Source organism: Nerophis lumbriciformis, linkage group LG24, assembly GCF_033978685.3.
Source record: "Nerophis lumbriciformis linkage group LG24, RoL_Nlum_v2.1, whole genome shotgun sequence".
NCBI classification, from domain to species: Eukaryota; Metazoa; Chordata; class Actinopteri; order Syngnathiformes; family Syngnathidae; genus Nerophis; species Nerophis lumbriciformis.
The window spans coordinates 33,262,501-33,277,500 of NC_084571.2; the positions used below are offsets into that span (position 1 = coordinate 33,262,501).

At 37.2% G+C, this 15,000-nt stretch overlaps 1 protein-coding gene across 2 annotated transcripts in view; it reads right to left on the reverse strand.

Moving 5' to 3' along the window:
- LOC133620457 (UNC93-like protein MFSD11) overlaps positions 1 to 15,000 on the reverse strand; it is a 21,228-nt gene that overhangs the window by 1,201 nt on the left and 5,027 nt on the right. Inside the window, exons 6-12 of one of the 2 annotated variants that reach the window (XM_061981999.2) lie at positions 11,508 to 11,566; positions 11,270 to 11,414; positions 5,498 to 5,547; positions 5,364 to 5,429; positions 5,166 to 5,291; positions 4,919 to 5,093; positions 2,062 to 2,197 (exon numbers count right to left, since the gene is read on the reverse strand). In XM_061981999.2, coding sequence (XP_061837983.1) covers positions 2,062 to 2,197; positions 4,919 to 5,093; positions 5,166 to 5,291; positions 5,364 to 5,429; positions 5,498 to 5,547; positions 11,270 to 11,414; positions 11,508 to 11,566 — 757 coding nt within the window. Of the gene's footprint in view, positions 1 to 2,061; positions 2,198 to 4,918; positions 5,292 to 5,363; positions 5,430 to 5,497; positions 5,548 to 11,269; positions 11,415 to 11,507; positions 11,567 to 15,000 lie in introns of both variants that reach the window. The other variant, XM_072916006.1, reaches the window with a different exon arrangement.

A 15,000-nucleotide genomic window follows, 5' to 3' on the forward strand; every position in this document is an offset into this window, starting at 1 on the left:
TCCCAGCTGAATATCAGGTCCCACCCGCCTCTCACAGCATCTTCCCTATCTGAATCGCTCCCACTGCCCTCTAGTCCTTCACTCTCACTTTCCTCATCCACGAATCTTTCATCCTCGCTCAAATTAATGGGGAAATCGTCGCTTTCTCGGTCCGAATCGCTCTCGCTGCTGGTGGCCATGATTGTAAACAATGTGCAGATGTGAGGAGCTCCACAACCTGTGACGTCACGCTACTCGTCTGCTACTTCCGGTACAGGCAAGGCTTTTTTATCAGCGACCAAAAGTTGCGAACTTTATCGTCTATGTTCTCTACTAAATCCTTTCAGCAAAAATATGGCAATATCGCGAAATGATCAAGTATGACACATAGAATGGACCTGCTATCCCCGTTTGAATAAGAAAATCGCATTTCAGTAGGCCTTTAAGGTTTTTGGTTAGGGATGTCCAATAATGGCTTTTTTGCCGATATCCGATATTGTCCAACTCTTAATTACCGATACCGATATCAACTGATACCGATATATACAGTCGTGGAATTAACACATTATTATGCCTAATTTGGACAACCAGGTATGGTGAAGATAAGGTCCTTTTTAAAAAAATTAATAAAATAAAATGAGATAAATAAATTAAAAACATTTTCTTGAATAAAAATGAAAGTAAAACAATATAAAAACAGTTACATAGAAACTAGTAATTAATGAAAATGAGTACAATTAACTGTTAACGGTTAGTACTATTAGTGGACCAGCAGCACGCACAATCATGTGTGCTTACGGACTGTATCCCTTGCAGACTGTATTGATATATATTGATATATAATGTAGGAACCAGAATATTAATAACAGAAAGAAACAACCCTTTTGTGTGAATGAGTGTAAATGGGGGAGGAAGTTTTTTGGGTTGGTGCACTAATTGTAAGTGTATCTTGTGTTTTTTATGTTGATTTAATAAAAAAAAATTAAAAAAAGATACCGATAATAAAAAAAACGATACCAATCATTTCCGATATTACATTTTAAAGCATTTGTCGACAGGCCGATATTATCGGACATCTCTAGTTTTGGTCCTAAATGATCTCAGTAAGATATTACAGCTTGTTGCTGAGATTTGATGACCTATATTGAGTAAAACATGCTTGATACTAGAATATCAACTGTTGCAAAGCTGTGTCATCAAACTGCTTTTTTAAAGTCATAATTTCTTACTTCAAGCATGAAAAAAAAAAAATCATGACTTTGACACAATTGTGTCTCATAATTAAAACAGATGACAGCCAAATGGACTTTGCTGTTTTATTTCCAATGAAACAATAGAAAATATGTACTCATATAGTAGTACGGTTGGCACAGTACAGTAAACTGACAGTTAATATTTAAACATTTAACATTTCTAACAATTTTGAACAGAAATAGTTCATGCACATTCAGATAAATTCTTCAAAATTACAATTAAAAAAATTTTGGCCGGGGGCCGGGCTGTATATATGCGCACTAATTGACTGAAAGAGCACGCACTTGGCGCGATGATGTCATGTTATCGATGGAAAAATGCATTTTTAGACAATATGATTTGCCTGAGCGGCTAGTAGACCCCGAGAGTAACAAGTGGTTGCCTTGTTGCCTTTCCATTAAGAACAATAAATTAGTTTTTAGTATAAATTTGCTGGTTTCAAGAAATGTAATATCATTATGTCAAGATAATGGCACTAGCATTTACTTCATTTAAGAATATTTTTCAACATATTGAGCAAAAAGGTCTCTTTTTTTTTCTACCAAGAAAAGTGCACTTGTTATTAGTGAGAATATACTTATTTTAAAGTATTTTTGGGTTCATTGAAGTTAGCTAATTTTACTTGTTTTGGAAAGTCTTGACAAGCCAAATTTTCTTGTTTTATTGGCAGATAATTTTGCTCAGTTCAAATAAAATACCCCTCATTTTTGTATTTTTTTTTTCTTGATTTTGAACACTGACGTTTTGCAGTGTAAGTGGTAGTTTTTCATTTGTTTTGACACGATTTTGTCCCCGCCCCCTTTTTTTTACCTTCTTTGCGACAATTACCTGGATGAACTTGAAGATGGCGAAGGCGGGCGTGCTGTGCTCCATGTACACGCATCCTAAAATGCTGTAGAGCTGCGTGTTAAAACAGCTGTCTCCCAGGCCCAGCAGGAAGCTGCACAGCAGGACGATGGGCACGCTGCGGCACAAGGACATCGCTCGTTAGGGCAGTGTTTTTCAACCTTTTTTGAGCCGAGGCACATTTTTTTGCGTTGAAAAAAGTCCGGAGGCACACCACCAGCAGAAATCATTAAAAAAATGAAACTCAGTTGACAGTAAAAAGTCGTTGGGTATGACTTTAAAGCATAACCAAGCATGCATCAATATAGCTCTTGTCTCAAAGTAGGTGTACTGTCACCACCTGTCACATCACACCCTGACTTATTTGGAGTATTTTGCTCTTTTCCTGTGTGTAGTGTTTTAGTTCTTGTCTTGCGCTCCGATTTTGGTGGCTTTTTCTCTTTTTTTGGTATTTTCCTGTAGCAGTTTCATGTCTTCCTTTGAGCGATATTTCCCGTATCTACTTTGTTTTAGCAATCAAGAATATTTCAGTTGTTTTCATCCTTCTTTGTGGAGACATTGTTGATTGTCATGTCATGTTCGGACGCCGTCTTTGCTCCACAGTAAGTCTTTGCTGTCGTCCAGCATTCTGTTTTTGTTCACTTTGTAGCCAGTTCAGTTTTAGTTTCGTTCTGCATAGCCTTCCCTAAGCTTCAATGCCTTTTCTTAGAGGCACTCACCTTTTCTTTATTTTTGGTTTAAGCGTTAGACACCTTTTTACCTGCACACTGCCTTCCGCTGTTTCCGACATCTACAAAGCAATTAGCTACCGGCTGCCACCTACTGATATGGAAGAGTATTACACGGTTACTCTGCCGAGCTCTAGACAGCACAGACACTCAACAACAACACATCATTTGCAGACTATAATTACTGGTTTGCAAAACATATTTTTAACCCAAAAAGGTGAAATTACATAATCTCCCACGGCACACCAGACTGTATCGCGCGAAAAAACACTGCGTTAGGCCATGTTAGCCTCCAAAAATGTCAGGCAAAAGGTGAAAAATATCGTTTGGAAGTGTAGAAACCCACCTGAAAATGCACTCTTATTCCATTACTTTGTTCAATACAATGGAAGAATCTATCCAGCTAATCAAATACACTTCTTTACTCAACTACAGAGAGCACCAGACATATGTTATGTCTGGTATGTCTTACCTTATTTGTGCAAAAACGTATTTTAAAAACAAAACCCCCAAACCAGTGAAGTTGGCACATTGTGTAAATGGTAAATAAAAACAGAATACAATGATTTGCAAATCCTTCTCAACCTATATTCAATTGAATAGACTGCAAAGACAAGATACTTAATGTTGGAACTGAGAAACTTAATTTATTTTTTTGCAATTATTAGCTCATTTGGAATTTGATGCCTGCAGCATGTTTCAAAAAAGCTGGCACAAGTGGCAAAAAAGACTGATAAAGTTGAGGAATGCTCATCCAACACTTATTTGGAACATCCCACGGGTGAACAGGCTAATTGGGAACCTGTGGGTGCCATGATTGGGTATAAAAGAACCTTCAATGAAATGCTCAGTCATTCACAAACAAGGACGGGGCGAGGGTCACCACTTTGTCAACAAATGCGTGAGCAAATTGTCGAACAGTTTAAGAACAAAATTTCTCAACGAGCTCTTGCAAGGAATTTAGGGATTTCACCATCTACGGTCCGTAATATCATCAAAAGTTTCAGAGAATCTGGAGAAATCACTGCACGCAAGCGATGATATTACATACTTTCGATCAAAAAGCGACATCAGTGTGTAAAGGATATCACCACATGGGCTCAGGAACACTTCGGAAAACCACTGTCAGTAACTACAGTTGGTCGCTACATCTGTAAGTGCAAGTTAAAACTTTACTATGCAAAGCGAAAGCCATTTATCAACAACACCCAGAAACACCGCCGGCTTCGCTGAGCCCGAGCTCATCTAACATGGACTGATGCAAAGTGGAAAAGTGTTCTGTGGTCTGACGAGTCCACAGTTCAAATTGTTTTTGGAAACTGTGGACGTCGTGTCCTCCGGACCAAAGAGGAAGAGAACCATCCGGATTGTTATAGGCGCAAAGTTGAAAAGCCAGCATGTGTGATGGTATGGGGGTGTATTAGTGCCCAAGACATGGGTAACTTACACATCTGTGAAGGCACCATTCATGCTGAAAGGTACATACAGGTTTTGGAGCAACATATGTTGCCATCCAAGCAACGTTACCATGGACGCCCCTGCTTATTTCAGCAAGACAATGCCAAGCCACGTGTTACAACACCGTGGCTTCGTAGTAAAAGAGTGCGGGTACTAGACTGGCCTGCCTGTAGTCCAGACCTGTCTCCCTTTGAAAATGTGTGGCGCATTATGAAGCCTAAAATACCACAACGGAGACCCCCGGACTGTTGAACAACTTAAGCTGTACATCAAGCAAGAATGGGAAAGAATTCCACCTGAGAAGCTTAAAAAATGTGTCTCCTCAGTTCCCAAACGTTTACGGAGTGTTGTTAAAAGGAAAGGCCATGTAACACAGTGGTAAAAATGCCAAAAATGCCAACATTTTGCAATATGTTGATGCCATTAAATTCAAATGTAATGATTATTTGCAAAAAAAAATGTGGTTTCTCAGTGTGAACATTAAGTATCTTGTCTTTGCAGTCTATTCAATTGAATATAAGTTGAAAAGGATTAGCAAATCATTGTATTCTGTTTTTATTTGCCATTTACACAACGTGCCAACTTCACTGGTTTTGGGGATTTGTTATATTTAGTCAGTTTGGAAGCTTTACAGATGCCACATGTATTTATACCTTGGAGTCAGAAAGGGGCTCTTCTGGGTGACGGTGTGGAACACAACGGGAGCGTCATCGGGAATGTTGAGGAAGATGAGATAGAAGGCTACGAAATGAACCACCATTCCCAGGAAGACCACCGAAGTGCGCCGGAAGCGATTGTTCTTGCACATCAATCCGAACAAGCCCCCGCCTGGCGAGAAAAAAGAGCACTCGTACGAGTCTTGACGGCGCCTCGGTGACTGGTGGGTGGGATCGACCTTACCGACGATTTCGCCCACGCCCACCATGATGCCGGAGATCCCGATGAGGCCTTTCGCCGCCGCTCCGAACTGCGCGGTCGCTCCGATGCATGTTCCGTACACGCCGCTGTAGAAAGACAGCTCCAGGCCTGCGAGGAGGATAAGCTTCGGGAGAGTCACAACAGGAGGCGGAGCTTAGCGCGTTGAACGCGGCCACTCACCGCTGTAGGCCATGCTGGGACTCAGGAGGAGGATGGTTTTGGTCTTCACCAGCTGCAGAATGGTCTCTGAGGAGGAACACTTTCCGCTTTATTCCTACTTTTATTAGCATTGTTTATGTGCACTTTAAACTCACGAATGTCCGCCTTGATCTCTTGCAGGGCCGTGTTCGCTCTGTGCCTGTACCTACACAAACCAAAAACTGCAATTTAAAAAGTACAGTCCGATATCTCTAACCAGCAAATATCAAATGAGCCTCTATATGAAGTATGTCCTGCAAAAAGGCAAGTGAAATATACGACTATTATATGACAAAAACACGCTGCTAATTTTGAGAACAGCATTGTAAATAGAAAAAAAAAAGAGGGAGTTAACCGTTGTTTTAAGAACCTACTGCAAAAATGATTATATAACAAAAAAAACGCTCGTCAAAGATTATATCTATATGACAGGAACATTGTTGTTTTTAAGGATCTACTATACTGCAAAAACACTGGCCAAAGATCCTCGGAATGACAGGAAAATTGCTGTGTTTAAGGTTCTAATTTAAAAAAATAACACTGGCCAAAGATCCTCTGAATGACAGGAAAACTGCTGTTTTTAAGGCTCTAATTAAAAAAAAAAACACTGGCCAAAGATCCTCTATGTGACAGGAAAACTGCTGTTTTTAAGGTTCTAATTAAAAAAATACACTGGCCAAAGATCTTCTGAATGACAGGAAAACTGCTGTTTTTAAGGTTCTAATTAAAAAATACACTGGCCAAAGATCTTCTGAATGACAGGAAAACTGCTGTTTTTAAGGTTCTAATTAAAAAAAATACACTGGCCCAAAGATCTTCTGAATGACAGGAAAACTGCTGTTTTTAAGGCTCTAATTAAAAAAAAAAAAAACACTGGCCAAAGATCCTCTATGTGACAGGAGCCCGCTGCTGTTTTTAAGGTTCTGATTAAAAATAAAAATAAACACTGGCCAAAGATCCTCTGAATGACAGGAAAACTGCTGTTTTTAAGGTTCTAAAAAAAATAAAAAAAATAAAACACTGGCCAAAGATCCTCTATGTGACAGTAGCCTGCTGCCTTTTTTAAGGTTCTAATGAAAAAAAACACTGACCAAAGATACTCTGAATGACAGGAAAACTGCAGTTTTAACGTTCTATTTAAGAAAAACACTGGCCAAAGATCCTCTATGTGACAGGAAAACAGCTGTTTTTAAGGTTCTAATTAAAAAAAACAACACTGGCCAAAGATCCTCTGAATGACAGGAAAACTGCTGTTTTTAAGGCTCTAATTTAAAAAAAAAACACTGGCCAAAGATCATCTATGTGACAGGAAAACTGCTGTTTTTAAGGTTCTAATTTAAAAAAAAAAAAAAAAAAACACTGGCCCAAGATCCTCTATGTGACAGGAAAACTGCTGGTTTTAAGGTTCTAATAAAAACAAAAAACACTGGCCCAAGATCCTCTATGTGACAGGAAAACTGCTGTTTTTAAGGCTCTAATTTATAAAAAAAACAAAACAAAAAAAAACACTGGCCCAAGATCCTCTATGTGACAGGAAAACTGCTGGTTTTAAGGTTCTAATTAAAAAAAAAACACTGGCCAAAGATCCTCTGAATGACAGGAAAACTGCTGTTTTTAGGGTTCTAATAAAAACAAAAAACACTGGCCAAAGATCCTCTGAATGACAGGAAATTGTGCTGTTTTTAAGGTTCTAATTAAAAAATAAAAAAAAACACTGGCCAAAGATCCTCTGAATGACAGGAAAAGTTCAGTTTATAATGTTCTAATTTACAAAAAACACTGGCCAAAGATCCTCTATGTGAAAGGAAAACTGCTGTTTTTAAGGTTCTAATTAAAAAAAACCAACACTGGCCAAAGATCCTCTGAATGACAGGAAAACTGCTGTTTTTTAAGGCTCTAATTTAAAAAAAAAAAAAAAACACTGGCCAAAGATCCTCTATGTGACAGGAAAACTGCTGTTTTTAAGGTTGTAATTTAAAAAAAAAAAAAAAAAAAAACACTGGCCCAAGATCCTCTATGTGACAGGAAAACTGCTGTTTTTAAGGCTCTAATTAAAAAAAAAAAAAAGAAAACACTGGCCCAAGATCCTCTATGTGACAGGAAAACTGCTGTTTTTAAGGCTCTAATTTATAAAAAAAATAAATAAATAAAAAACACTGGCCCAAGATCCTCTATGTGACAGGAAAACTGCTGTTTTTAAGGTTCTAATAAAAAAAAAACCACTGGCCAAAGATCCTCTGAATGACAGGAAAACTGCTGTTTTTAGGGTTCTAATAAAAACAAAAAACACTGGCCAAAGATCCTCTGAATGACAGGAAATTGTGCTGTTTTTAAGGTTCTAATTTAAAAAAAACACTGGCCAAAGATCCTCTGAATGACAGGAAAAGTTCAGTTTTTAATGTTCTAATTTACAAAAAACACTGGCCAAAGATCCTCTATGTGACAGGAAAACTGCTGTTTTTAAGGTTCTAATAAAAAAAAAACGCTGGTCAAAGATCCTCTGAATGACAGGAAAACTGCTGTTTTTAACGTTGTAATTAAAAAAAACACTGGCCAAAGATCCTCGGAATGACAGGAAAACTGCTGTTTTTAAGGTTCTAATTTATAAAAAAAAAAAAAAAAAACACTGGCCCAAGATCCTCTATGTGACAGGAAAACTGCTGGTTTTAAGGTTCTAATTTAAAAAAAAAAAAAAAAAAACACTGGCCCAAGATCCTCTATGTGACAGGAAAACTGCTGGTTTTAAGGTTCTAATTAAAAAAAAACAACACTGGCCAAAGATCCTCTGAATGACAGGAAAACTGCTGTTTTTTAAGGCTCTAATTTAAAAAAAAAAAAAAAACACTGGCCAAAGATCCTCTATGTGACAGGAAAACTGCTGTTTTTAAGGTTGTAATTTTAAAAAAAACAACAACAAAAAAAACACTGGCCCAAGATCCTCTATGTGACAGGAAAACTGCTGGTTTTAATGTTCTAATTAAAAAAAAAAACACTTGCCAAAGATCCTCTGAATGACAGGAAAACTGCTGTTTTTAAGGCTCTAATTAAAAAAAAAAAAAAGAAAACACTGGCCCAAGATCCTCTATGTGACAGGAAAACTGCTGTTTTTAAGGCTCTAATTTATAAAAAAAAAAAAATAAATAAAAAACACTGGCCCAAGATCCTCTATGTGACAGGAAAACTGCTGTTTTTAAGGTTCTAATAAAAAAAAAACCACTGGCCAAAGATCCTCTGAATGACAGGAAAACTGCTGTTTTTAGGGTTCTAATAAAAACAAAAAACACTGGCCAAAGATCCTCTGAATGACAGGAAATTGTGCTGTTTTTAAGGTTCTAATTTAAAAAAAAACACTGGCCAAAGATCCTCTGAATGACAGGAAAAGTTCAGTTTTTAATGTTCTAATTTACAAAAAACACTGGCCAAAGATCCTCTATGTGACAGGAAAACTGCTGTTTTTAAGGTTCTAATAAAAAAAAACCGCTGGTCAAAGATCCTCTGAATGACAGGAAAACTGCTGTTTTTAACGTTGTAATTAAAAAAAACACTGGCCAAAGATCCTCGGAATGACAGGAAAACTGCTGTTTTTAAGGTTCTAATTTATAAAAAAAAAAAAAAAAAACACTGGCCCAAGATCCTCTATGTGACAGGAAAACTGCTGGTTTTAAGGTTCTAATTAAAAAAAAAACACTGGCCAAAGATCCTCTGAATGACAGGAAAACTGCTGTTTTTAGGGTTCTAATAAAAACAAAAAACACTGGCCAAAGATCCTCTGAATGACAGGAAATTGTGCTGTTTTTAAGGTTCTAATTTAAAAAAAACACTGGCCAAAGATCCTCTGAATGACAGGAAAAGTTCAGTTTTTAATGTTCTAATTTACAAAAAACACTGGCCAAAGATCCTCTATGTGACAGGAAAACTGCTGTTTTTAAGGTTCTAATAAAAAAAAAAACGCTGGTCAAAGATCCTCTGAATGACAGGAAAACTGCTGTTTTTAACGTTGTAATTAAAAAAAACACTGGCCAAAGATCCTCGGAATGACAGGAAAACTGCTGTTTTTAAGGGTAAACAAAAAACACTGGCCAAAGATCCTCTATGTGACAGTAGCCTGCTGCCTTTTTTAAGGTTCTAATTAAAAAAGGAACACTGGCCAAAGATCCTCTAATGACAGGAAAACGAATGTTTTTAAGGTTCTAATTAAGAAAAACACTGGCCAAAGATCCTCTATGTGACAGGAAAACTGCTGTTTTTAAGGTTCTAATTTAAAAAAACACTGGCCAAAGATTCCCCTGAATGACAGGAAAACTGCTGTTTTTAAGGTTCTAATTAAAAAAAAAAAACACTGGCCAAAGATTCCCCAGATTGACAGGAAAACTGCTGTTTTAAGGGTTCTAATTAAAAAAAAACCACTGGCCAAAGATTCCCCTGAATGACAGGAAAACTGCTGTTTTTAGGTTCTAATTTAAAAAAAACACTGACCAAAGATCCTTGGTATGACAGGAAAAGTGCTGTTTTAAGGTTATAATTAAAAATAACTCACTGGCCAAAGATCCTCTATATAAGTGGTCTCCAACCACCGGGCCACGGCGATTGGTACCGGGCCGCACAAGAAAGAAATAAAATAAAATAAAATAAAAAAAAGAAATTCTGTTATTAATATTTCTGGTTCCTACATTATATATCAATATAGATCAATACAGTCTGCAGGGGATACAGTCCGTAAGCACACATGATTGTATTTTTTTATGCCAAAAAAAAATAAAAAAAATAAAAATTACTGTTTTTAAGGTTCTAATTAATAAAATCACTGGCCAAAAACCCTCTATGTGACAGGAAAAGTACTGTTTTAAAGGTTCCAATTTAAAAAAAACACACTGGCCAAAGATCCTCTATGTGAAAGGAGCCCGCTGCGGTTTTTAAGGTTTTAATTTAAAAATATATATATATATATTTTCTATATGACAAGAAAACTGCTGTTTTAAGGTTCTAATGAAAAAAATCATGAGCCAAAAATCCTATATGTGACAGGGAAAGTGTTGTTTTTAAGGTTCTAAAAAAAAAAAAAAAAAAAAAAAAACACTTGCCAAAGATTCTCTATATTAAGGGAAAACTGCTCTTTTTAAGGTTCAAATGAAAAAAAAATCACTGGCCAAAATTCCTCTATGTGACAGGAAAAGTCTTGTTTTTAAGATTCTCATTAAAAAAAAAACATTGGCCAATGATCCACTATGTGACAGAAGCCTGCGGTTGTTTTTATGGTTCTAATAAATAAATAAAAAACCTTGCCAAAGATTCTCTATATGAAGGGGAAACTGCTGTTTATTAAGGGTCTAATACAAAAATCTCTGGTCAAAAATCCTCTATGTGACAGGAAAACTGCTGTTTTTAAGGTTCTAATTAGGAAAAACACTGGCCAAAGATCCTCTATGTGACAGGAAAAGTTCAGTTTTTAAGGTTCTAATTTTTTTTTAAAAACACTGGCCAAAGATCCTCTATGTGATGGGATCCCGCTGCTGTTTTTATGGACTTACAGCAAAAATGCTTCTCAAATATATTTTATATGACAAGAAAACTCAGTTGTTAGTAAAGATTTCAAAATAAATGCTTGTCAAAGATCCTCTACGTAACATGTTGTTTTGAGGACCTACTGCAAAAACACTGGCCAAAGACACTTAAAGATCTAAAGAAAAATACTTGTCAAAGATCCTCTAAATGACAGGAGTGTGCTGCTGTTTGAAACATGTTTGTAAAAGATCCTTAATGTGACGGGAACACTGCTGTTTATAAAAATGGTCTATAAGACAGGTGCGGTGTGCTGTTTTTAGGAAACCACTGCAAAGAGGACATGCATCATCATCATGAAGGTCATTATGGAATGGAGGAGCACTTACACCACATGTGATGAGAGCAAGGACACTCCTTCCTCCTCAGAAAGGGTCTCCTCTTGAGGAGGAGAACTCCTGAGCACCAGGAAGCACAAAGTCCCCACCACAGAAGCCACCACCATGGAGAGGAAAATGTTCTTTCTACTGCTGTCTGACAGCAGAAAATCAACACATATTAACATATGTTTTATTATCTTGCTTCTCTATTCCAACCGTTACGGTAATTTTTGATCCCTTTACATACCTGGTATTTCTGTTCTTCCATTCCAGTCCAGGTAAATGTACAGATTGCCAAGCAACATGCTGGAATTGACAAAAAGGACAAGGAAATTATTGCAAAAAAAAAAATCTGAAAAATGCTTTGAATAAAAACATATTAAAAATATAATTTCATAAAAGTCATGAAATTATATTTGTATTCTTAGTTTTTTGCCATTTCCTCATTCATCTTTATGAAAGATGGCATTTGAATGTTTTGAAGAAACAATCATAGCTGATTTGAACAATTTTGCCTGACATTTTAGAGACAAATCTCTAATTCAAGATTGTCAGGTTCAAACACTGATGACATCTATTAAACAAGACAAGAAGCAAAGAATCAAAGAGAGACAGAATTAAATTTGGACTCAATTGAGGAGAGACGCCGTGGACCTGTAACCTCTTACAGTGTCTTAGCACGCTCTGACGAAAAAGGTTTACGTCTCCTCCTTTATTTGGACACTCCCTGTTTACACAACAACACATGTCTCAACAGGAATGGGGGTTATGTAAACAGCTCTTGTTCTTGGTCACATTGAAGACAAAAGAAGAAGATGCCTCGGGCTTGGGCTCGTCCTGGATTCGGCTTGAGCAGGTCTTCGATGACAATAGATAACCCCCATCCCGTCTCCTCCCATCGTACACAATGGAATTTTCCAAGCCTTTGCTTGGTGCAACAAAAACAACAGCCTCTTGTCTGTTCATTGGGAACTCAGAACGGAAAGTTTTTTGATAATTTACATACAATTTTTCTGACAAAGATGCTTAACGGATGATGCAATGGAGAGACGATAGATTTCAAATCAGAATTTTTTCGAATGCTTCCGACAAACAACTTAGAGCTTAACCTTTAATTAAAGCGCTCCCGTTAGGACAATCAGCAAGACTAACGAGACGCTATTAGATTTGCTTTAATTTTTTTTTTAAGAAAAAATATTTCATTTTATAACAGCAAATAATAAAAATGCTGATATGCATGAAAAGGACACTAGTCCGGCGTATTATTTGCTGTTACAAAATGAAACCTTTTTTCTTAAAAAACAAATTAAAGCAAATCTAATAGCGTCTCGTTAGTCTTGCTGATTGTCCTAATTGGGAGCGCTTTAGTTAAAGGTCAAGCTCTAAGTTGTTTGTCGGAAGCATTCGAAAAAATTCTAAAAGCTGATTTTCCCCCAGGGATCGATAAATTACTTTCTATTCTATTCTATTCTAAGTAGGACCAGAGCCGTGTAAAGAGACAGTATGGCCAACTCAGTTTCAATGTTGGCCTCAAAATGGAGATCCTCAGGCCATACTCTCCTCAGATTGGTTAAAAGCCCTTCATGTGACTAGAAGTCGCCATCTTGAGGCCAACTTTTAAACCGAGTTGGCCATACTCTCTTCATACACGACTCTGAGTAGGACATTGAGGACAGATCTGATGAGAAATGTGAAATACAAATGATACAACACAATAATTTAAAGCTGCAACACAACTTTAATCTACAAAAGACACAACCGATAACATAACATAATTATAATGGGGGATTTTGATATCCATATGAATACCCCGTCAGCGGTATGATACTGATACTGATTAGCATTGTGGATTTTACAAGGCGATTTCAACACCTCCAAGTTTGTTAATGAAAATTACAACTAAGGTAAGTACATTGCTGAGAGTATTAAGTGTATAAACTGCTCAGTAGCCTAGTGGTTAGAGTGTCCGCCCTGATGATCGGTAGGTCGTGAGTTCAAACCTTGGACGAGTCATACCAAAGACTATTAAAATGGGACCCAAGGGTTGATCATTTAGGAGGTCCTCAGGCCATACTCTCTCTGATTGGTTAAAAGCCCTTCATGTGACTAGAATTCGCCATTTTGAGGCCAACTTTTAAACCGAGTTGGCCATACTCTCTTCATACACGACTCTGAGTAGGAAATTGAGGACAGATCTGATGAGAAATGTGAAATACAAATGATACAACACAATAATTTAAAGCTGCAACACAACTTTAATCTACAAAAGACGCAACTGATAATATAACATTTGCCCTTTGAGACACTTGTGATTTAGGGCTATATAAATAAACATTGATTGATTGATTGATAACATAATTATAATGGGGGATTTCGATATCTATATGAATACCCCGTCAGTGGTATGATACTGATACTGATTAGCATTGTGGATTTTACAAGGCGATTTCAACACCTCCAAGTTTGTTAATGAAAACTACAACTAAGGTAAGTACATTGCTTAGAGTATTAAGTGTATAAACTGCTCAGTGGCCTAGTGGTTAGAGTGTCCGCCCTGATGATCGGTAGGTCGTGAGTTCAAACCTTGGACGAGTCATACCAAAGACTATAAAAATGGGACCCAAGGGTTGATCATTTAGGAGGTCCTCAGGCCATACTCTCTCTGATTGGTTAAAAGCCCTTCATGTGACTAGAAGTCGCCATTTTGAGGCCAACTTTTAAACCGAGTTGGCCATACTTTCTTCATACACGACTCTGAGTAGGACATTGAGGACAGATCTGATGACAAATGTGAAATACAAATGATACAACACAATAATTTAAAGCTGCAACACAACTTTAATCTACAAAAGACGCAACGGATAATATAAAATTTGCCCTTTGAGACACTTGTGATTCAGGGCTATATAAATAAACATTGATTGATTGATTGATAACATAATTATAATGGGGGATTTCGATATCTATATGAATACCCCGTCAGTGGTATGATACTGATACTGATTAGCATTGTGGATTTTACAAGGCGATTTCAACACCTCCAAGTTTGTTAATGAAAACTACAACTAAAGTAAGTACATTGCTTAGAGTATTAACTGTATAAACTGCTCAGTGGCCTAGTGGTTAGAGTGTCCGCGTTGAGATCGGTAGGTCGTGAGTTCAAACCCGGCCGAGTCATAACAAAGACTATAAAAATGGGACCCATTACCTCCCCGTTTGGCACTCAGCATCAAGGGTTGGAATTGGGGGTTAAATCACCAAAAATTATTCCCGGGTGTGGCCACCACTGCTCCCCTCACCTCCCAGGGGGTGATCAAGGGTGATAGGTCAAATGCAGAGAATAATTTCGCCACACCTAGTGTGTGTGCGACAATCATGGGTACTTTAACTTGTTTTTTTAAAGTATTAACACTTTGTTGAGCGCAACAGACAGCAAAGACCGAATTGATCAAAACACCATAAACTATACATTAATGCCATGGAACTGCAATTGCAACTTAGTGTCATACCTGCAAATGAGACTCAGAAATGTGATAATAAAACAAGATACAACAACTGGACAGCAGTTATCATAATCAGCTCATTCTTAAATGTTAAAAAAAAATTTGATTTTATTATCAAAAACGATTTATGTTTATACAAAAGTACCAAAAATTGGTATCGATTCCTGGTACCATATCGGTTCAAATATGAATGGTGCCCAGCGCCTTATATGAATGTATGACAAAAGTGGTGGGCCA